At 33.0% G+C, this 24,508-nt stretch overlaps 2 protein-coding genes across 4 annotated transcripts in view; one reads left to right on the top strand and one right to left on the bottom strand.

Moving 5' to 3' along the window:
• Positions 1-703: 703 nt before the first annotated feature.
• Positions 704-21,131, top strand: Dyb (Dystrobrevin). 2 transcript variants are annotated; one of them, XM_015980464.2, is made up of 17 exons: positions 704-852; positions 1,149-1,295; positions 1,348-1,564; positions 8,512-8,597; positions 8,658-8,809; positions 8,867-8,975; positions 9,027-9,193; positions 12,543-12,667; positions 12,728-12,832; positions 12,887-12,968; positions 13,101-13,142; positions 13,835-13,950; positions 14,002-14,492; positions 15,110-15,226; positions 16,360-16,404; positions 16,597-16,859; positions 20,365-21,131. In XM_015980464.2, the coding sequence occupies exons 2-17, from the start codon at positions 1,151-1,153 to the stop codon at positions 20,506-20,508; spliced, it is 2,406 nt and encodes an 801-aa protein (XP_015835950.1). In that variant the 5' UTR covers positions 704-852; positions 1,149-1,150; the 3' UTR covers positions 20,509-21,131. The 2 variants fall into 2 exon arrangements, with proteins under 2 accessions (XP_015835950.1, XP_064212025.1); XM_064355955.1 differs by lacking the exon at positions 13,101-13,142.
• Positions 21,132-21,826: 695 nt separating this feature from the next.
• The window catches only part of Galphao (G protein alpha subunit o), a 38,111-nt gene continuing 35,429 nt past the window's right edge, over positions 21,827-24,508 (bottom strand). For both annotated transcript variants that reach the window (XM_970745.4, XM_961328.4), the window contains exons 7-8: positions 23,909-24,062; positions 21,827-23,854 (exon numbers count right to left, since the gene is read on the bottom strand). In XM_970745.4, the coding sequence (XP_975838.1) occupies positions 23,667-23,854; positions 23,909-24,062 (342 nt within the window). In that variant the 3' untranslated portion in view covers positions 21,827-23,666. The remainder of the gene's footprint in view (positions 23,855-23,908; positions 24,063-24,508) is intronic.

Raw genomic sequence — 24,508 nt, 5'->3', positions numbered from 1 at the left:
ATACTCGTAAAATACAACTTCCATATTTTACTTTTCTAAAATCTTCCTACAATATTTCATTATTAAGTAATTATAATTTGTTTATTACTTTGTGAATAAATGTGCAATAAAAAGACTTCTAATGTTAATATTTAAAAACCATTTGTTTATCATTTCATCAGGCTTTTATTTTCTTATTTATTAGAAAATTAAAACTGAAGCTGGCGGGCTAGTCCTTTGAGTCCTCCTACTGGATTTGCTTTTAATTGCTTTTAATTACTGAAATAAGGAATACTTTACATTAGACATTAAAAAATTATTAACTATAGAGGGTATTTCAAAATTGGCGAATCCCGAGTTGCCGAGTTAATTTGGAAAAAAACTTTTAATTTTTGTAACTTTTCTTAAAAATAATACAGCAAATTGCTAAAATTTAAGATTTGTTTACTGCAAAATCAAACTAAATAATTTTTTTACATTATTTATTATTCTCTACAATCATTGTCACTCTGGAGAGATTTTATAATAGTTATTAATAATACGAGTGCGAAAACACAATCTTAAAGTTCGAAGGCTGTGTTATTCAAATTTTCCAGATTTACAGTTACAGATTTGCTGTAACTCCTGCTGTGCTATTATGGGAACGGCGCGTTATGGAATATGTCTCTCCAGACTCAAATCGTTATTTATGCAACCCACTTACAGAGTGGTTGACCTGGTTGACGAACCACCACTGGTCGGGGGGGGGGCAGTTGCTCGAAGAAAATGGCGTATGTCGTGTGGTCGAACGTGGTGTTTCTCTCACATTTTTAACTTTTTTCAGTGATTTCTTACCGCAGTTTCTCTACATATTCAAAAAATAATAAGAAAACAGTAAGTACACGTTGTTTTAATTGACGAAAACGCACGAAAACACCAATAAAACCATAAAAACCCATTTATCATATCAAAGTGACAGTTCGTTTTACGCCGAAAGATTTTTTTCAAATGATTCGTTTAGCACATTTATTGTTGTGAATTAATTATCGGAGAGTAGTGCCGTTTCGGCTTGGTTTTTCCAGGCCGCGTTGGTCGTGATTGATTGTCACATGTCACTCTATTGACGTGCTTTTTAAATCAAAACAAATCGGAAGTATGCGTTTTGCTATTGATATTGTGCTTGTTTGCAGCAATGCAGGGACAAGACAACCTTTCGAGTTCGGGGGACCACCGGTTGGCCTTAATTCACGAGATGAGTGCCCACAATTTCGATCTGATCCGATTTGCCTCATACCGAACTGCCACAAAACTCAGATTTATTCAGAAAAAAGTCAGCCGTAAGTTGGGTAAAGCTGGAGGAGTAAAAGTAGCCAAACCGTTGTCTTGCAGTACATGCTGTTGATATTTGGAATGTGATAGAAGCGTTCCGGGAGCAGGGCCTCCACGCCTTGGAGCCCTCCTCAGAACTTAGTGTTGCCCGGCTTGAGACCCTTCTGTGTTCGCTTTACCACAGTCTGAACAAAAGGGCTCCACCTACGCAACAAGCGCACGTCGATGTGTGCTCCAGTTTACTGCTGAATTGGCTTCTGGCCGCTTATGCCACTGTGTAAGTTTTATTTTGTATTGTTGTTTGACCCACTTTGACCTTTTCTATAAAACTCTATTAACTGATGGTGTTCATACATTGAATTGAAGCAACAATCTAGTCAATATTTAGAAAAGATGATTTATTTATTGACGAAAAATATTACTTTTGTGTTTTGATGGTTGAATGAAATAAGCTGTTTTAATTAAAGCGATGTTAAAATAGATTCTTGCTCATATGACATGAGTCGCTTCTAAGGCATTTGCTATAAGCAATAGAAAATTGACATGTTTTCCATACTTTTGGCCATGATGTAATGTAAACACAATATTTTATGTACAAAGGTCGTAAATATTGCCAAAACAATTAACGTCTATATAAATTTTGTAACACTATTTGCTTGAACTTTATTTATTTATTCAATATAAAATTGCTCTTTCTATTTAAATAAAAATAAAAATAATAATAAAAGTTAAAAAAATTGAATCTGCGTTGTATTTAAAGTAATGTTTTTTAATTACAACGAAATATTAAGTAATAAATTATGTATTTAAATTGTTTTATTGGTATTAAATGTTTGATAAAACTGTTTCACATTCCAAATAAAAAAGGCATTTATTCAGACAGTCTGTTAATAGATCATAATACCACTACTAAGAGACTTCTTATGATATCAATAAAACATACGGGTCTTATGAAAAAATCGTTGCGTGATTAGTTTGCCCTGCGGATATTTAAAACTAAGGATATGAAACGACGTACATATAAAATGTCCTCGTCCTTGATAGTTCCGTTATTGTCACCAGAGGCGCAGTTGTTTTATTACCGTTCAAGTTTTCAAAGCAATGAATTTATAAAAATAGTAGGGGATAAAAATAATGCAAAAATTATATCCTGAACTATATTTTAAAAAAATTTCAAACGCTTACCGATTTGTACTTTGCCCCCTATTTTTCAAAACGCTGCGAATATGGTTACAAATACAAGAAAAATGTCAGTAAGAAAGTAGTTGAGAATTAATTTTTTTTTTAAGTCTGAGTGACCATATTTCTATCTTCAACCATTTAGGCCCCAAAGTCATTCAAAGACTATTTTCAATGTAAATATATTAATATTTAATATTACTATTTCAATATAAAGAAGTTGAAGATAAAGAAAGACATGGTCTCGCTGACTTAATTTTAAAGGAAATTTAATTCTTTACAACCTTCTTCTGAACATTTTACTTGTACTTTAATCGTATTCGCAGCGTTTTGAAAAATACGGGACAAAGCGCAAATTTTACATTTTAAATAATTTTTTTCTCATATTTCTCATAAAAATTTTAGTCATCACTCATCAACTTGTCTCAGTTTGTTGAGAATGCAAAGCTCAACATTTCTGCATTTTTTTTCAAGTAATTAGTAAATTGGTTGAATTTACATTAATTTAAAACGATTTGTCACCGAGACGTAACGTTCGAAGCGCCTTCATTTTACTCCGCCGTACTATTTTTTTTGGGTACAGAATATCGTGCGATTTTGTATCTCGTTTCGTCTCCTAGTAGTTCTTCGTAATCTGCTCACATCCGAATAAAAATTGATTTGACAAACGTCACTTCAAAAAACCAAATAAAATTTTTCCAAAATTTTGGTTTTATGTTTATTGTTTGTGGATAAAACATTCCTGTGTGTTGTGGGTAAAATATATGTATTTTATCCCTTTAATTAGACGCTTGAAGCTCCTTCCGCTTTTAAACTTTTGCGGGAATAATTACATTGTAAGACCTTTTATACAATAATAAATAACTTTATTTGAAAAATAAAAAAATATTATTTTCTGGAAATAAATATTCCGAATATGGCATAAATAAAAAAAAGACGATAAAATTTTATTTTATCTTTGAGATCGCTTGAGAAGATAATGGTAAATTTTTTCGTACAATACAAAATTTTATTCCATCCTTCATTATTTCAATTGAATTGCTGAGTTACTTTGATTGAAGCGTCAAAAACAGGAAAACAGCAATGACTGTGAACCATACCATGATTCAAAAGTGTAGCACAATCTCTCGGAAGGTGATAAAGGACATTAAATTGAATTAAGAGTTCCTATGAGCGTTCTTTCACTAGTTAAATCTTTAAGATAAGTTTTTGGTGCTGCAGATCATATTTTTTTTGACTCTAATTATCGGAAACGACAGCTCTTGCAACAAATTAAAAAATATGTAAAAATTAAGTTGCTTGGAAAAAATCGGTCTTCATTTTTATGCTTAACTCAACGTCTTATTTATAGCCATTCGAGAGTTTGTCCGAAGCCCATGAAGTAATCATCAGTGGATAAAGTGCCATTTTACCGTTTACCCTGGAATAAATAAAATTCGTCATGAATTGAAAAGCAACGTCAGAAACAAATAAGTTACTTTTATTTGATAGCTATACTTATAATACCTATAGCTATACCTATCATGTATTTTTACTAAGTATAAATATGCAAATCTGTTTTTGGCGTTATTATATAAGTCAAATTATTTGTTTTTTCGTCTTTTTTTTGCAAATTATTTCCATTTTCCAATTAGTTTTTAATTCAAAATATTGTTATACGTTGATTTCACTGTGAAACGCAATTATTTGGAGCTACATTTCTTTAAAAATTAACCGACAAATCATTAATAAATTTGTTCGAAGTTGGTATAATTTTTCTCTTTTTGAGCATTTTAAATCGTTTTTATTATTTTTTTTAATTATTTTCCCTTTTTCGGGCGTTCTTAACTCAGAGACGCGAAGTTTTCTCAAATTGGTCAAATTTATGTTATTTTCGTTTTTTGGGGCGTTTTAGATCGTTTTTGCAAAACGTAATAATTTCGTGAACTTTAATTCTTTTTTTTATGTAAGAAATATTTGTATTTTAACATGTGATGATAAATACACTAAAACACCAACAGAAAATGTTTTTGTAACTTTCTTAAGAGAGTGCGCGGATGTAAATAAACAGTAAAGACAAAGTATATTAAAAAAAAACATCACAAAATATAGTTAAATAAAGGTTGAGCATGAGAGAAAAACTTATAAAAAAACTTTATTGCTTTATTAATAGTTTTGAACCATACAAGCATTTTTCTCTTCATAAAATCTTAATAAAACATAAAACGAATCTTCAAAGGATGTGTTTTTGATTTCAGAATTTTTTAAATTAAATTATAATTAACCATTAACCATTAACCATAGTATTGTCTATTTTTATTGTTTTGTTTTAAAATTAAGAATCTGTGATACGTTTAAAACCTTAGAAAACTTTCCAAAATTTACTGCTTGCTCATGAGACATTAAATGAGTATTTTTTCCACAGATTAGAACATATTAAATTAGTGTTGAAAAAAGAATTAGGTACTTTAACTACTTTTTGAAATTGCTACTCTTGGATAAGATTCGTAATCCGCTTTTTTACGTTCATTCTGAGAATGGTTCCATTAGACCCGATATAAAGAAAAAATCTTCCCTTATCACCTTCCCGTTTAATTACAGTAGAGTTGAAATTATTAGACCGAGACAAATCTCTTCTGGTGCCGCCTTTCATTGTATAAATTGTGATTGATGAAGTGTTGAATTGTGAATGTGTCCTATTCATATGATCCCAACTTGTGTCAACTTGAAGAAAATTGCCCAGAAGTGGGCCGCAAGGCTTCTTAGTACGACGCGCGTCTAATTTGTCGTAATAGGAGCATAACAATAAATTGTCGCAACCACGGCATCCACCACTTGTTTTATTAGAGTCGAGTCTGTAGACAAGGCTTTAGATTACATCGATGTGCTAAGACTTTTGCCCCGAGCTTTCAGCATTGGGCACCATTATGTTTTATGTTTATTATGTGAGAAGGGGCTCCGTCGTGTTGGTAATTATTATTGTAGGGTGGGTTCGTAATGATTTTACGCAGTGCTGTTCTTTGTTTACCGTGTTTAATGTACAGACATGTAAGCTGCTTGACTAACAGATAACTTTATCAAAATTTAATGATTAACGTTGGGACTGTGCAAACGCGATAAAAGTTGATGTGACAGAAGCTTCTCGTGACTCGACTGCTGAATTAGCTTTTGCCGAGGCAAATACGAAAATGACAATTTATTAAATGGCGGAAGAGATATTGCGTGTGATTTACGTAAGGAATCGCAAAAGTGGAGGACGCTTTATGAAATCTATTATTCATTGCTTTGAGCTAGATCGGTATTGCGACCGTAAAATCTCCTGCATTTTTAATTACCTTCGAAAGTTAGGAGATTCTGGACCAGATAATAAATTTACATAACTATGAAAACAAAACTCTCTTCTAACGATATCAAAACTCTCAAACACAAATTAGCTTCTAATAATGTAGTTTTTTCAAAAGCCGGTAAACATAACACCATAGTAGTCCTAGATAAAGAAGGTTACACCACAGGCTACACTAACAATGTTTTGGATATTTTCAAAAATGGCAGTTTCAAAATTCTTAAATACGGTCTGGCCACGAAATTTTCTTTCAGCTTTAAATCACTAATCACATCGACGTCTCATGCCTTGGAATTTTTTAATACAAGTAAAATCCGTTTAATACCTATAAATCCTTCCACCCTTAGATTATACAGGGTGAGTCAACAGTGGGCTATTTCTGACATGTGCTACGATGCAACCAAAAATACTAATTGCAGTTACCACTTTGTTTGATTTTTAAATACATTAATTGAATCAAAATTAGTTTTTTATCTCTTAAAAATAGTCCATGATGAACTTTTAGCAAAACTGTCAAGACAAACTTGGCAATACTCAAAACAATGTAATCGTGGATTAATTTTGATTTTTTTTAACGATTACCGATCTGGTCAGCTGGAAACAGCATTATTCTAGTATTATTGGCTGCACATTTAAAAAATTCAGAAATAACCCACTATTGACTTACCCTGTATGGCCTTACAAAAATTCTCAAACCAGACTGTCCTATCAGATCGGTTATTTCCTTTACTAAAGTTCAGTTTCTGGAAACATATTTAATGGCAGATACGCATCTGCCTTAGAAACTAACTGAGAGATAACATTTAATTGAAGTTTGATCGCACCAGAAACCGGGCCTTAATTCACCTTGCCATAAAGTACCACCCTTTTTTAATAGCGTCATCAGACAATCCATTAATTTTGACAATATTTTTTCCATTAAAAATTTGAAAGATCTAATTATGATAAGTTTAAAAATATTATAATATTTCCCTATAATTTTCCAGTTTCCTTCGACGTTTCAAACATTTTTCCTTCAATTCTTCCTTCTGATTGTTTATCAATTAAAGACAAATTAGACTTAAAATTAAATCCTATATAGGTTTTAGCTGTATTTGTAACAAAACTTTTTCAAATTTATTAATCAATTTTTTGAACAAACATCAGGTGTAGCTTTGGGTTTTTCTCTGTCACCCCTAGTTACTGAACTGTTTAAGACAAAAAAATTGTCATACGTTAGCGGATTACGACGTAATCTTTTCGCATGGGTATGTTGATGATATTCTGGTTCTTTTTAAAAATTCCTATGAAGATCTATCCATTTTTCTAATTGTTATTAATTCAAATCACTCTTCCATAATATCCACTTCAGAAATTGAACAAAATGTCCAACTTTCTGTTTTAGATTTACTCATTACAGGAAATCCACTACCTCAGATACTTTAATTCCTTTTCTTTCTAATTCTTCATACCAGTTTAAATTTGCAGCTTTTCATTTTCAGAAGCTTTTCAACAAAATACTTCATTTTTTAACTAGGTTTTAATAATAATTTCCCTATAATCATTCAAAGGTACCGGACAATTTTTCGGGTGTTGATAAAGGACATCAAATTAAATTTAAAGTTCCTTTGACAAAAATTGTTTGAGCCTTTTTTCACGAGATATAGCTCTTCAAAATTTAAGTTTTTGGTGCTTTATATCATATTGTTTTGACTTCAGTTAGCGGAAACGACAGCTCTTGTCGTTTAATGTCTTATGACGTAGAAAACAATTAAAAAACTTACTTGGACAGTAAATTAAATTCGATATCAGAGGAAACAAAAGAGCAAAAACTGATACTGTTGCTAAGGAAAACAAATTAAAGAATATATCAAAATTAAGTTGTTTGAAAAAAATCTGACTTCATTTTTGTGCTTAACTGAACGTCTTTTATCACCATGCGAGATTTTGTCCGTCACTAGTAAATCACTCTGCGTATTTCAAAAAAAGTTTCATTAATTTGAAATCAAATTTTGCCGATCTTTTAAACCTAATTAATTCAAATAATTTGGAAAAAAAATTTTTTCATTATCCTTTATGATATATGGGTTCTGTCTTAATTAAATTAAAACACTATATAAAAAAACAAAACATCGAAGTAGTCCTTAACCAGAGCACTGACTTTTCTTCCTTTTTGTTAAAAAATAAAGATTAATTTTCTCATGTCATCATTCAATATTTTGTTATAAAATTCTTTTTCTTCAGAATTTATTTATTTCTCACAGTTCCCTCCTTTAACTTTCATTTTCTCCGTTGGAGGGTGGTACTTTCCTTTAATTTAGCCTATCCGAGGACCATTTTAGTTGTAACACCAAGGTAGTAGCACCTTCAGCACTGCCCTTTTAATCTTTTTAATTTTATTTGTAACTTTATAATGTAGCTCCAAATTTCCCCTTTTTTAATACTTTTAAAAACAATGTTAACACTTCTTTCCTCTTTTTTTTTTTCATGTAGTTGCTTTACTGAAGATGGTTTAAATAATTAAACCGAAACTAGTCCACTTCGATCTTTTATTTTACCCCGGTTGAGTCGACATCGATATAAATCTTCATTAAAAACACCTCTTTGAATTGGTTTATGTTTTCCCTGTCTTGTAGTTAATTTTGGTTAACTGTGAAAAAAGCCGTGTGACAGTCATTCAATTATTCTAAGCGAAAATGAGTATTGTCATCACATAAGACCTGTTGCGATTTTCTTTTTTGCAGAGATAATGTGGGAAAAATCCGTGTTTTTTCCATTAAGGTAGCCCTGGCAACATTATGTGCCGGAAAATTAATGGATAAATTGCGATGTAAGCATCCGTAGATTAAAATCATCCATTTGTCGTATTAAAGAAGCACCTGTATTTCAGACATTTTTTCCCAAATATCCGACAGTAACGGTCTCCTCATTCAATGGCGTTTCAACGAATACCTTCAAGAAGTGTTGGCTTTGCCTGCAGCCGTTTACGAATCTCCCACGTTCAATTATACCGATTCGCTCGCAAATTCAATTTTCAATCCTGTGAGTTCTTTGAATTGAAATGCGTCCACTCGATGAATAATTAACTAATGTTTCCAGAACGTTAAAATCACAGTGAATGACTTTTTGGATACTTTGATGTCCGATCCTGGACCACCGTGTCTGGTGTGGTTGCCATTACTTCATCGAATAGCTAATGTAGAAAACGGTAAAAGGTCATGTTGGGTCATGAATTTTTGTGTCATCATTTGCTTCGTAGTGATACACCCGACTCAGTGTGATGCGTGTCAAAGGGAGAATTTCAGCGGGTTTCGTTACCGGTGTCAGAAGTGCCCCCATTACACTTTATGCCAGGACTGCTTCTGGAAAGGGAGGGTCACGGCGCCGCACACGCTGGATCACCAAGTCAAGGAATACTCATCTTTTGTACGTATTTTTTATGCTCAGTGACAAAAATTGCAACACCAAGAAGGAATAGACATTTTTTTGATGATACTTGGCATAAATGAGTCCTCTAGTTCCAAAGTCAGGCATCTCTTATCAGCATCTTTTTTTTAAATAGCACAGATGCAAAACTACTTAGAAAATAGAATTTGATAACCTACACTTTGATTACAATTCTTTGAATTTAAAGCCCCTGCAATTTTCTTATGTTAAGAGATGGCCGGTTTTGGAACAGACTTTAGATTAGACTGATTTTGGAACAAACTAGAGTCGGTAACGGCGCTTATGGAAATGTTTTTTAAAAATCGTTTAACTTTAACTAGCTAGTGAAATAAAATAAAAAAAACTCAAACTACGTTTTCAGTAAAAAGAAAGGTGGCTAAACACTTCACTGTTAAAACTTTTAAAGTTTCAGTACCTTTTCGATCTCATTGTAGATCACTAGACATATCACCGGCTTGCAAACACATTTAAACTTGGAGTTTAAATTTACTACGTGGAGATAATTGATTTTGGAACGCACATCTAAGGAGATGTCATTCGTTTTAGCCATATTCTGGCCAGTTTTGGTCCAAACCCAATGTGTAAAAGTGTGTAACGTTTATTTGTGTGGAATAAAAATCATTTCGTAAAATTGTAAAAATGACCGGGTTTGGAACTCAAACATTACATTACTAGCGGGTAATATAGCATGTTCCAAGTTTTGTGGCCGAGGCAAAACTAAATATTTCTTGTTGAGTAAAAAAATAAATTAATAATCTAAACGATACAGATTTACGCTACCATTTGATACTTTGATATTGTCCAACATTTTTAAGGTATTGCTGTGAGACATTAAAAACCAACTTTCGTAAAAATGTAGTTCAAGTTATTGGCGTATTTTCTATATGGTAAAATTGCTTTAATTTTTAGAGCCGCAGTTGCTAAAATAGAATATAAATAATAGAAAATAAAATAGCCCGCCATAAATCATTCGAGGTTTGAGATCTCCAATATTAAAATGTTAATTACTCAAAATCTATCAACCTGCGCATAATTCTATTTTAGCAATTACGACTCTAAAAATTAGAGGAATTTTACCACATAGAAAATATACCAATAACTTAAAAAAATTACAAAACTGTTTTTTATTGTCTCACAGCAATACCTTAAATATTTTTATCTTATCAAAGTACCAAATGGTAGCGTAAAGAATACTCTATCGTTTAAAGTTTAGACAATTAATTAATTTTTTTACTCAACTAGAAATACATACTGATCCAAAAAAACTGAGTCTATTGGCAACAGATTTGAAAGTATTTTGCTGATAATTCGCAACACTACAACCGAATTCGATTTCTCTTGACAATTAATTATTGGACGTACAACCACACAAGGTTGTTAAATTGTTGTTAATTAACTGGAAGCGTACTCCATTATATTCTTTAAAATTTACATACAGTGTTGCCAACAGACTTAGTATTTCTGGATTAGTCTGAATTTATTTTTGCCCCAGCCATAAAACTTGGAACAGCCTGTACAGGCTGGTCCAGCTCATCGCTCGTCTTCTGTAACTCATTTATTAGTAAAGTCGGACTTTTGTTATTGTGTAGACGTTATTTATACTCTAGGACCTATTTTATGAAAATATTTTTAATTATACAGTGTCACAAAGCAAGTCTGACAATAATAATTTTTTTAATGGCGCGCTTTTATTTTTTTATGCTCATGTTCCTAAAGTTTTTCAGGGATTACTGTTACAAAAAATTATAACGAAAATAAATCCGTTTTACACCTTTAGTTTTCAAAATTAATAAAAAATAGAAACAGTTCTTTTTTGATGATATTATTATTAGGTACGTGTTGAACAAGTCTACAACAAAAATGTTGTGTTTTTTTTTAATTCCACATCAAAAGACATAGAAATATTCATCTTCGACTTTTATTCATTAAAATATTTCACAAAACAAATTTTTGGCAAATAACTCCAAATGTGTTTTTTGATTTATTTTAGAGTTGTGGTAACAAAAAAACGTTACTTTACAATACCCCAAGAAACATGAAGATAAATGGCAACTTTTTAATGATTTTTATTATAATGACAATCAATTCCATGACAAGGTATCCTGATCTCATATTACATTGTATCCAATTTTTGTAATATTAATATCAGTTTTTGATTTCAAAGTGTAGCAATAAATAATAACGTAAAGTATTTGTGGATAACTGGTCTTTAAAACACTTGCTTTATTTCGAGCACTCCGGCTACGCCGTCGTACTCGAAAAATCGCGGGTGTATTAAAAACCTCAATATCCACTTATACTTTAATATACTATTTTAATTCTGCATCGAACGATATAAAAATAAACCGGGGTTGCTATTTTAAATAAACAAAATAAACGGCTTTAGAGTTTAAAAAGTTTGGAAGTTAATTGTGAACAGCGTGTAGTAATTCAGATCAATCAAACTAAAGGTGTATAACAAATTTTTTTAATTTTTTTTATTCCACCGATTTAAAAAAACTCTACGGACATATAAGAAGCTATACATTTTCCAATCATAGTTTGGACTTTTTTAAATAACCTGGAAACATATTTTATCACTGAGATCTACATATGAGCCAGGTGTTGTTTACCGGAAATAGTATAAAAGGGTATCCTAATGAGTACAAAAAAATAATAGTATAGTATCATACTTTTTTGGAACACTCTGTATAATCAATAATATTTTACTGTTATGTATAATGTAATTGAACGAAGTAATCAGATTACATTGTAATTAGATTAATTTGTAATTACTTACTCACATTAATTGAGTAATCTTTTACAGAGTAATCGAATTACAACTTACAGGTTAATTGTATGTAATTATTAATTATTAAATAGATTACATTTTGCCCAACACTGACGTAGAGTACATAAAATATGTGACGGCAAATGACTTGTGGACAGTTGTTATTTGAAACACAGGAATTCCCTCCCTTAAAAGTATTACAAAAAACGCAGTTATGCCTCGAGTAAGACAACCAAAATTACCTACAATAAGCAGTTTTGAAAGATTTGATGATTTTTGTGTTTTTCATTTTGTAATGCTCGAAAATGTTCTTGTTATACTTTAGGCGGAGTTGCGTTTTTATAACACTTAAAACTAAACGTATTAAAAAAAATATTGTCACTAAATCAAAAAACGCAAGAGCAACAATTGCTTAAAATTTATTAACTTCATTAAAATTTATTACTCGCTAATAGTCTAATATTTTCGTTTTGTCAAAAAATTCCTTTTCCTTCTTGGTATTGCAATTTTTATGTCGCTGAGTATATTTCTGAAAGATTTGTTTGATTGTTTTTTCAGTCTCCTAGTAAAACAATCGGACAGTCCCTGAGAAAGTCGTTTCGTTGCGTGCCCGACAAGCAGAAAAACAACTTGCCGCGCTTCCCCGAACAGCCCGAGAAAACCCTCAACCTTTCGCACATCGTGTACGTTGTTTTCGCAATGCCATAGTGTCGACTAATTTGATTGAAATCAATCAATTTCAGGCCCCCTTCACCGATCCCGTCTCACAATGGCTTCCCCGATGGTAACAATTTCACGTCGCATTTCGACGGAATGGGTAGTTTGGATAGCAGATCGACGGCGAGAAGGTAATTTCCTTTGGCGAAATTAGCGATTTTTTCTAAATTTTTGTTTGATTACAGTTTAGACAGTGCCCGAGACGATGAGCATAAAATGTTGGCGAGGTACGCGGCGCGATTGGCCCAAGAAGCGCGCTCTGGCATGGTGAGAACCTTTCACAAAACTTGTCATTTTCCCCACAAATAAAACAACTAAAGCATGATCTATTTATCTCTATATCTTTTTTGTTTTATGTTGGATGATGTTCCTAAATGTGCTTTTGCCGTTGCTCTTTAGGCGAGAAGCGGTTACCGAAAAAACTCGCTTTCTCCGGATACGGTGAGTTTTGCTTAGCTTAATGTCATTTTCAGCTTAAATTGTTAACGTCTTACAAACAACCTACGGACCCTTGTTAATTAAACTGAAAATCAAAAAATTAGTTTCTAGTGTTCTCGTAGGTTGTTGCTATTGAAGGTGGCTTTTCATAAAATTGTATGAGAACTACGGAGAACTAAATATTAGGAGCCTAAGAAAAATACAAAATTTTCTTAATTTTACGATGCAGTAAAAATGAGGGCGCGTCGAACGTTTTAAATTCATTTAAAAATTTAACTAGTACACTAATTGCTTGACAATTTTTTTTTAAATGTTGAGCGTTAAATTCTGTCCGAGAATGACAGGCGACTAAACAATTTTCGAGAAACAAAAACAAAAATTAAAAATTTTATTAGAGCTCCGTATCATATTTTTTTAAAGGCTGCGATACCGTTCTAGATACAAAAAAAATGTTGCATAGAATTTAATTTCTGAAGTGATTCTATACAATGCTCAGAACTCGGGATTCGCTAATTTTGAGACACCCTGTAGTTTTCAATAAAAATTTTGAGAAGCAGCTTGTCATTCTTTTATTTGCGTTGTTATTAAAACTTAACACTGGCAAAAACGTCGGTCGTATCCTAATTTTTAGATATCCGTAGTGAATGAAAACTCACCTCGCTGCTTTTGTTTGTCTAATTCGTGTTATTCATCAGGGGAGAGTTCCTTCAGAGGCTTGTTTAGGAATGGACTCGACGCGGGCCCAACGCGAGTTAATCAGCCAATTGGAAGCGAAAAATCGCGAAATTATGCGAGAAATCGCCAGGTTAAGGTGAGTTTCCACTTCGTCAACTTTCCAAGACCACAGAGTTGTATTGCATAGGCGCCAACAAGAGTTGGAAAACAGCGGCCACGGCACCGAAAATCCGGCCCTAATGAACGAACTCAGAGCGTTACGTATGCGTAAAGACGAACTCGAGACCCACTTAACCACCTTGCAGGATTCGCGTCGTCAGCTGATGATCCAGCTTGAAGGACTAATGAAAATGTTGAAAAATCACCAGAGTTCTCCACGGTCCACACCGAACTCATCTCCACGAAGCACAAAGTCTCCTCCGTTACTTCCAGGTGGCGCTCCAGCCACACAACCGCCTCGTAGTGCCCCACAGACGCCCATGAGTATGCCTCCTACCAATAATTCCATTGTGACTGTTAGTCAAGCGGAACGGCCGACCCATGTGGGACACCCCATGGGAGGGATTCCCACTTCTGTCCAGGAAAGAAGTGAGAGGGTTATGCATAATAGCGATTCTTTGATGGGGGTTGGAGGGGACGTGAGGAATGCGTTCGGGGGGGCTTCCAATGTCAGCATGGGTAAGTCCCCGAATATTCTAATTTATATACTTTTCTTTCTCATGTTCCTGTGAAAATTTCAATCGACAGTTTTTCACTATTTCAACCGTGTCAAAATCATGGTGCTAGACCTCTATTGAGAAAAAGAGAAAAACATATGATTTTTATCTAACTCAGTGATTTTTCGTTCAAGTTCAAGTTCAGTTAAGTTAAAGTGACTATGAAGTAGAGATTAAAGTTAAAATCACCATTACATTTAAATGAAAAATTTTTGTTTATGAAACTGTTTTTGACGTAATTTATTAATTTTTTGCTTATTTTTGAGAAGATTTTCTACAAATCTAATTGAAAACGTAATAAAATGACAGAAAAGGCAAAAGTAATGGATTTTCGACCCACTTTGGAGATTTTTTTCCGGTGTAGTGAAATCTTGCCCAAACTGAGCTGTTACAGGTACTTCAAGCTTGCTTCAAGCACATGACTAAGTGGTTAAAAATTCATTTTAAATTTAAAAATACAATTGGTCTCGAGTGAAATTGTGTCTTTATCCAGTTTTGGGGACAAGGTATAATTAAGGATAAAAAGGCACTTTGAAGAAGAAAAGTGTTTGGTGTTTTTAACATTGCTTTTTTCTTAAGGTTCCAACGGAAATGGGACGCCGGGCTCCGTGGGACGATCGTTGAGGAACGATTTGTTAGTGGCTGCGGATTCTGTAACTAACGCAATGTCAACTTTAGTAAGAGAACTCAATTCAGGTACGGACATGTAAAAATCTAGGAAATTTTGTGTATTTATGTATCTAACTGAAAGCTTACACCGTTTAGTATTATGAATTACTGAGGCTACTTAGTTTCTCCTCCACTTTCTCGTTTTAGGTTTTGTACAAAGTTAGTTTATATTATTTTTTTACAATTTTGTATATTTCGTCTTGTTATACATTCTGACTTTTTGGTTGTATCTGTTACGACTATGATGATTTGTTGTACGATAAACACAAGTTTGACTGAGTATGTTTTAATTTGCGGAATGCGATTGTAATTGGATCTGCCGCTAGCATGTGACTACATGAAATACAATTCAACACTGATTATAAAATACTCCATTTTAGTTGTGATTTTTGTTGTTTACTTTAAAAATGTTTATTATTGTTAAAATTTTTGTTTATGTATTTTTTGAAAAGTACAATATACTTTTTTAATTACCGCATTTTTGATTTTTTCACACATTGCTACATACCCACCCACACAACAACGCCAAGTTAAATTCAGTTTTGCTTTAAGGGATTAGACCACCTTTGTGCTCGGAATATAGGTTTCATTTTATTTTTCACAATACATCATCGACTAAATTAAAAAAAAAAACAATTTAGTCAAAAGAAACAGCTAGCTAAAGTGTTGAAATGTGTAAAAATTTTTTATATGATCTGCCATAATGATCATCAGGTCTAGATTTAAATATTGTGAAAAAAAAAGATTTTTGAATATCTTAAGGTGGTGTAGGTCTTCAAACACTTTATTAAAACATAATATAAACAAAAATAAAAATCCCTGTTTAGAGTTTAAACCACCTTAAAAAAGTTAAAACAATTGAACTGGAATAAAAGTTTCAGTTTAGCAAAATTTACTTTATCTTAGTAAAAAAAACAAATCGAAAACTTTAGTATCACAGTAACAAAAAAGCACACAACCCCTAAATCACTTATGAAAACATGTAGATGCGTGGTAGTGCCTCTGCAAACTAAAATTCTCGAATTATCGGTAAGTTTTTGTTGACCGGTTATTTTCCGTTTGCCCCTCTAACACGAACCCTTGCATTGTCATTTAGAGAATAAGGTCCGTGGTAGAACTGTATGTGGAATGCTGCCTGCTGAATGATTGTCAAATTACAGAACCTTCGAATCAGCCAGAAGCTAGCGTAATCAGAAAACCTTTAGGTGAGTAGCGTAGCTTCCAAAGCCGCTTCACAAGTACAAATCCCAGCGCTGGTCTTACGTTTCTAGTGTTGTGAAATTTCATGAAACTTGAGCCAAAATTTCATTCATTTAGCCGAAACTTTTTATGAAATTTCAAAATTTAGCTGACTAACCGTGTCCCTAAACCAAATCGTTTCTTTCCTCTCTGTTTAGATTTCGAAGATGACGGTGAAGACGAGAGTGACGGCGGCTGGCAGCAGGAACTGCAGCGTCGCTACGCCCAAGACGCCAACTTCATGGCGGAGTTGCGCGCACGGCACCCCACAAGCCCCCCGGAAAACCACCCCAGCCAAAATTACAACCACCACCAGTACCCTGCCCTTAACCACCACCACCCCAACCAAGGCTACAATGCCCAACAAAATTACCCCAATTACAATCAGGCCGAGCCCAATCAAAGCCCGTTCGGACCGCAGGTGGGTGCCTCCTTCAGATAATACCACTGCTAGCTGCGCTTTTAGAGAGGTTAGTTGGGTCCACCCCACACTCCATTTGGTGTTCCAAATTTCTGTTGTAAATTTGTAGAAAAAGTATTTGACTACTCCGAAAATTGAAGTAACTGTCATTAATAAAAATATAACATGTTAGTTTCTATCTTCAACACCCCTTCTCATAATTAAGCTATCATTTTCATTCACTCCAAACCAATTAATCGAACTATACACATATTTCAAACGTATTGCAGTTAAGAAATCTGCAACCATTTTAATAAATATTTATTTATTCTTCCATAAATCTTCTATGAAATGAAATTTAGTATCAATATGTAATATGTTTGATTTGTTATTAAATTTTGAAATATTCAATAATTTAATTTTCTACAATTTTGTTCATTACACTTTTTTTGTATCACCAACCGTATTTGCTGCATTTGCAAAAATTTAGATGGAACGCAAACTGATAATTCTTTGCACATTGAAAATGAGACGTCTAAATACAAAATTCACTCTTTGACAATGAGTTAGTTTTGAGATATTTGCTAAAAACTATTTTGAAAGTTATAGTAACATTTGAAGGTCATTTTTCTTTATGTGGCTTTATGATAACTGTAAAAATTAATTGTCATATGCTGTACAAATTGTAGTTCACGGATAAAATAGGAATTTAGATTTACAAAAAGCAAAAAGTAATTATAATAATTTAAATACCTACTTATTTAAAGCAAACCGAAATTAATTAAAACAATTAAAAAACGATTAACAGCAGATAGGGAATATGTGTAAACAAATTTTCTTTTTAAATTTTTTATTCAGCAATAACTGATGGAAAATTCGAAAAGTCACATGATGCCATCCTACAGTTTTAATTGGTTCCAACAGTAAAAGGTTAATATTGCACCTGAAGTGTCAAATCGAAGAATGAGTTTTGGCTCTAAACTCGAAACTTTTATATACAATGTGCTCAAAAATGGTTGGTCATCAAGTTAACTATGAAATTCAAAATGCCGCTTAGTTCAAACGACTGTCGTAATTTTTCTGTCAAGTTTTTGAATTGACGGATATGTCACTTTGATTGCATTCACAATTTAAATTAAGCGGCACATTACGTTCAAATTTCAAAGGTAACTTGATGAACAACCATTTTTTAGCACAATGTAGTTTTACTATATTAAAAAATGAATTTTGTAAAAAATCAACAGAATCGTGAAATTGTTGTCAAATTGTAAATATGAAATCGCAAGTTTTGCATTTAGACGGCTCAAATTCTTTGCACACCGTCCCATATTTATCAAAACGCTGGGAATAGGGTTGATGTACAAAAAAAGGATAAAAAACAAAGTTGTAGAGAATTAAATTTCCTATAAGAAAGTCCGCGACACCGTATTTCTATCTTCTACAGTTTAGGTATAAATTAACTTTCCGTTACTTGACCACCGGTAAAATGAAACGAATCTGTCGCTTCAGCCTCTCTTTGGGACCTAAACTGTCTCTTCTTCCTAACATTTTTCTTGTATCTTTAACCGTATTCGCAGCGTCTTGAAAAATACGGGTTGAAGCCCAAATTTTAAATTTTGAGTATTCTTTTTCTCATGTTTCTTATAAGAAATTTAGTTGTCAGTTTTTCTCAATCTGTTAAGAGTGCAAAGCATTTGTGCATTTTTTCCCAAGTAATAAGTGAATTGGTTGGATTTAGCCTCTCTGCCAGTGTCATCTGACGGCCATGTCAGCGATCGCAGGTCGGAATTGAAGTATAAAATTTTGACAAATAAATTTAATAGTCGAATGTAGTTTTCAAATTTGTTACAAACTTGACCAAAAAATCACAATCATTAATAGTCACTCGGTACTTTTTTGGGTTCAGAAAATTCTGCAATTTTGTATCTCGTTTGGTCTCCTGAGTTATAGTTCTCCGTAGCCAAGACACACTACGATGCCATTTTTCTTTGACGCTTGTTACAACTAATATCCAACTGCAAATCTGTATTTTTCATTATCGTTAATAATTTTGAATCCTTTAATTACTAGTGGCCATCGGCATCCAACAGGTTTTTCTTTTCCACTTTAGGTTCTTATACAATCTTGTCCATTTTTCATGATGAATATAAAACATGTTGCCTTCATCTCTTGTTATTTGTAAACCCAAATAATACTTTATGTCACCTGAAGGTTTTGTTTCCAGTTATTTTGCAATTTTACTTCACTTTTTACTTAAGTTTTACTTCTCTTCGTTAATGAAACCTTCTGGTTATTTCGTGTAGATTTCTTCTTATAATTCTCCATTTAAAAATGCATCCTTTGGATCATAATGTCTTTCATCCATTTTTTCTGTCACTAGCACTATCAAAAAATATCTTAATGTCTTTTGTCCAACCACATGTGCTGATTCTAGTCTTCTCCGTATTTTTGAAAATATCCTTGAGTAACAACTCTTGCTTAAAAATTGCATCACTTTGTCTGTATCCTTCTTTAACTTATAGGCCTATTTACAATAATTATTCATGCGGGAAGTTCTGTTAATTCCCATACATTTTTCGCTTTCGTAGAATCAATTTCATCCTTATTCTTCATAGCTTCAATCCATTTTTTCTTTGTAAAGTTTTAAAACCTTCTTTATAAGAAGTCGGCTCTTATAAATTTTTTACGAAGCTTTGTACCTTGCTGGTGGACCTCCTTTATTTTTAAAAGCTTTTGTTTAACTCACTCTGTTGTCTGTCTGTCTGTTTTCATATTTTCGGACCCAAATTTGAAAGGGTTCCAGTTGTCCCAATGATTTTTTATTATGTTACATACTTTCATATTCATTAGTTTGATTTCTTTCTTGATTTTGTCTTCCTACAATTAAAGCGTACAGGGGGAAAAATACCTCAGTCAACCTTAACAGAAATCACGTACAATCAATTCAAAGTTTTCTAACGTAGACCCATAACTTTTTTCTTCAGTACAGCGTCTCTGATAACACATTTTTTAAAGTAGTGCTTGCTATTTCCCGCTTCGTTTATCTCATAGTTTTCTCAAAAACTACAATATCGCAACTCCATCTCATTTTTCTTAAACAAATGGATTGAGGTCGTTTTTCCCCTTCAATTTCATTTCTCCCTTGATTTTGTTACTCTACATTTTTCTCGATTTCTTCCAATTGCTTTATTTGACCTTTATCCTTGCGTGAAATTCTTTTATTAAGAATTTTACCACTTTAGACTGTATCTGGGCCCATTACCTGTTGTGAAATTCTAGGAAATACGAAGTAAAAATATTAAATGACTATTCAGAAAATTTGGAAAATATACAGTTAATATCGATCTTCTACAGTTTCAACCCCCAAACTTACAGTTCAGCTAGTTTGTGCTCAAAAGTATTCCTCAGTTAGTTATGCCCGCATCCAAATCTGATTTAGTTGTGTTCCATCGCGTCACATTTTTTTGGCAACCATGTATTTAGCAGAAATAAACTTCTGTTGCATAAGAACAATTTACTGTTCTAGACCCCGAAGAGTGAACAACAGTCTGTCTTGCAACAGCAACATGAACAAAACAACGACAACGGCGAAGAAATTCCGAACCGAGAAGGGATGAGCAAAGAAACCCTCCAGTTTGAAGAAGCACTAAAGCAATGGGTCAATCGATAAAACTAGAAAATCTCTCTATAATAATACATCTTGTCCGTGTACTCTCATTAAGTATACCAGTAAAAAAATATGTTCATTAGTGGTCCTTTGACTATACTGTTGAGTGTGTCGAGGTCTGAAATTTTTTCCGGGAAAGAAGATGGCTTGTTAGATTCCATTAATTCGTAGGTACTACATTAAGAATGTATATAAATATGGTATTAAGTGCTTTGCACCCATAGTTCCTTTTTGTATAAGATTAAGTGATGTGCGCAAAGATTTCGGCTTAAGATAGCTGGACCAAGATACTCCTCTAATCTATATTAGTTGACACAACAGTAACCAACCTTCATGCTTGTATAACATTTGGAACTTTCATACTTTTATTAACCTTTTCATGAAAAGTACATATTAACTGTAACTCGGACTTATGTAGGTCGTTGTTGTAATGTCTAGTATATACTTGTAGTAAAAATAAGGACGATTATGACGATGGTATTAGTTATTCGACTGGTTGTTGCTTTGACATTACCTAGGGTATTATGGTCAATACTCAATTGTACAATTTTGTTGATTATGTTGTTTGATTTTATTGAATATTTACGAATGTCTGATGTGAACTAATTAATAAATGATGAATTGGATGAGATTTTTTATTTTCCCAATAAAAAAGCCGCAAGTTAACGTGGGAGCGTTAACAAATTACTTTTTAAAAAATATTTATTTTCACTATTTTTATTTACACTTGATATTTTATTATTACAGCTTCACTTTTGCAATTATTTCACTTATTTTTAATAAATCAAAATTTTAACTTTTACAAAATTTAAAGTGGCTCGAAAGTAACGACTAACAACATCACGACAGAATCAAGGCTCAAGACTGAATACTCATGACTAAAATGCGTATTTTTATTAATCGAATTTATAATAGTAATTATAAGTTGCAAGGTTTTTGATGATTACGGTGTTGGAAAGCGCTGATAAATGATGGCACGTGTATGGTACATAACACGCAAAATGGTGGATGCGCCGGGATAATTCTTAGTTTTAGGGACGTTTTAAAAAATGCTGTATAGTATGGGTGAACAGATTAATTTTTGTTATTTTATTTTAGTTTTATCTTTTTATCTAAAAAAAAGCACCTTAACATGTTTCGAGGAAATTTCGTTTGTACTAAACAATCTAATTTGGTGCCTTTTCTTAGTATGTCGTAAAATAAGATTGAAAACACCGTTTGAATTTGCCTGAAATAAGGTAATTCGCTCGAAACCTTTAGAAACACGAATAAAACAACGGTTTTGAGCTGGTTGTTGGGAGCCTGCAAATGCAAATAAAAATTCGAAATGGGTAAAATTTATTTATCGTATTCACATCACAGAGAAACAAACATACAATGAGAGAACAACCTCAGTTATGAATGTTACATTTACTGATATTGGAAAACATGTACATCATTCACTGCATTTAACTAGCGCCGTACCTTTAATAATCTTCTTATAATTAGTCTTATTCACAACAAAGCAACAAGTCAATAGTATGCGTGTACATGTGGCTAAAACTTGGACAGTCTCATGGTTTAATTCGAATAATAATAGTAATTGTAGCGTTATGAGCGTGTCGAAGTAAGACAAAACAACCGAGGACCAATTGAAAGATATGTCTTAAATCCACGAGACGTCAAGTACAAAAATGTGTGAAAAATCGTTTGGATAATAATTAATAGGAAAGCAACTTTTTCGTCCACGTTTTGTGCATTCAAAGTAAGAAAATTGTCCGCACCCTACCTACAAGTTTAATTGTCCATTTTGGACTACTTTTTCTCTAGCTGTGTAGATGTCGCACAACATAAACCTGCATTAAAACAATTGTGGGTTACATCTTATTTTATTTTTGAAATAAATTACAAAAAAGTTATAATGCCGTAGTCACAATTAGAAAATAAACTGACTAGAGATTCAATCATGACTCAATAGGATACTACCAGATATTAAATACTACAATTTACATAACAGTTTGGTTGTATGCGCAAAATTAACATAGAATACACAACAAAATTGGCGAAACTCTAAACAAGGAACAAAGGTCGCTTAGTGCCCACTTGTCGGAGTTATGTATTTTACGTTACTTTTGATATACTGATACGACAATTACTAGTTTTGCGCTAAAATGGATGATTGTATTCAAATAACGTCTGCTTTAGTGAATTAGAGAGTGAATAATTAGATACACTTACAATTTGTTGGTTTCCTTGTAAAAAAAGCGTAAATGGGAGATACAAAATAGTCGAGAGAGGAATGTATCACTTAAAATGCATGTCATTAAATTACAGTATGATCAAAGTAAATGCACTGGCTACACTACGAAATGGTACTGAAGCTACTCCAAATCTGCTAAAGCGCCATATAGTTTTTATGTACACATTAATGTATTATATTATATTTGCATCTGTTCTTTAAAGGTCCATAATTTCCTGATTCAATTCGGACAGTAAAGTATAATAACAAAATCTAGAAAAATATGTTTTGGTATTATACTTGACGAAACTAATTACACACAAGTAGGCTTTATAGTTAGAATGTTTATTATAATTAATATTAATTACCATATTGTAGATGAACGCTACTTGAGCCAGACAGTAATAATTTGGTTCCACATTATCATTAACACATACTTAGTTTTTACAAATTTGGTAACTAAATCTATGCAATATAGCTCTTTTCATTCATTAAAATTATACAAACATAAATAACATTGAACCGTAATATATTAAAAAAAACAATAACTTAGAAGAAAAAGAAAGCAACTACAATACGTTGATAAATGCAATCTCTTCTTAATGGCACACTATCTTGTATACAAATTATTTTGTGCACAGATTAGGTCAAACAAATCGACAGAAAAATAAACTGTTTGTCAACCGATGTTATTATCAAGCACAGGAAAGCTACCCCTTGTATTGTGTCAACTCACCAACCAGGTCATCGATCAACAGAAAAGAACACATCTCACTCAACTTTGGTACAATTATAACAGCAAACGTTGCCGGGACTTCCCCTGGCCGAGAAATACCGCAACGTTTAGCAAATACACCGGCACTACCATGTCTGTTGTATTTTTTTGGTTTAACCATGTACTAAAGTCAATAATGTATGAAAAGGAATAGTAATGAGAGGTTTCTCAGTAGAGGCCGCAGTTGCGCAGATTATTAGCTATGATCACATCAGTGACTGCGTCGAATACGAACTGGATATTATGCGTGTCTGTGGCACAGGTCATATGGCAGTAGATTTCTTTTGTTGTCGATTTGTTCTTCGCTTCGAATTGTGCTTGGATGTACGCCGCTGCTTCGCCATACTCTTGCGCACCTTCAACAAAACGCGCCCTCAAAAATCATCACTCAACACAACCAAAACCCATACCTGCGTATTCGGGGAAACATATTGTTAAAGGCGACTTCCTAATTTTTTCCTCGAACAAGTCTTTCTTATTAAGGAAGAGGATTATAGACGTGTCCGTGAACCACTTGTTGTTACAGATCGAATCGAAAAGCTTCAAGCTCTCCTGCATTCGGTTCTGGAACAGAAAAAATTGATCACTGCAAAGTTCCAATGATAAAGTTAGAAATTAGGGAATAGAAACTTTCCCAATCAATAAAATGAAATATGGTATAACTCCCGTGACGTTTGTTTATACCCAGATACAATCATTTCGACTGATTATTATTAAATACGTTGACGTCATCGCGCGATGAATTAATTGCGACGAATGAAATTCAACATAAATGAGTAAAACACATTTGTCACAGAACTTAGTAACGCATTTCTTTGCGAAAATTTTATTATTGTGTGATTTCGGCGATTTGGTGGTAGAATCCACCCTCCGCATTCAATTTTTTAACTGGCTTTCAGGCTGAGAGCACTCGGTGCCACTTGACAAATCAAATTGAGCTATTTGGAGCTTGGAATTAAACGAGGAAAAAATCGCGGAATAATGTTGGAAAATTAATGCACCTACAAAAA

Source organism: Tribolium castaneum, chromosome 3 (assembly GCF_031307605.1).
Source record: "Tribolium castaneum strain GA2 chromosome 3, icTriCast1.1, whole genome shotgun sequence".
Lineage (NCBI taxonomy): Eukaryota > Metazoa > Arthropoda > Insecta > Coleoptera > Tenebrionidae > Tribolium > Tribolium castaneum.
Note: the sequence above shows the minus strand (reverse complement) of the source record. Positions and strands in the feature narration are given on the sequence as shown.

What these genes read in the sequence shown, in the direction of transcription:
- Dyb (XM_015980464.2), top strand. Translation starts at nt 1,151, where the DNA reads ATGCAGGGACAAGACAACCTTTCGAGTTCGGGGGACCACCGGTTGGCC. An exon ending in CTCAACCTTTCGCACATCGT is followed by an intron (nt 12,668 to 12,727) that starts GTACGTTGTTTT and finishes AATCAATTTCAG; the next exon opens with GCCCCCTTCACCGATCCCGT. An exon ending in AGTAAGAGAACTCAATTCAG is followed by an intron (nt 15,227 to 16,359) that starts GTACGGACATGT and finishes GTCAAATTACAG; the next exon opens with AACCTTCGAATCAGCCAGAA.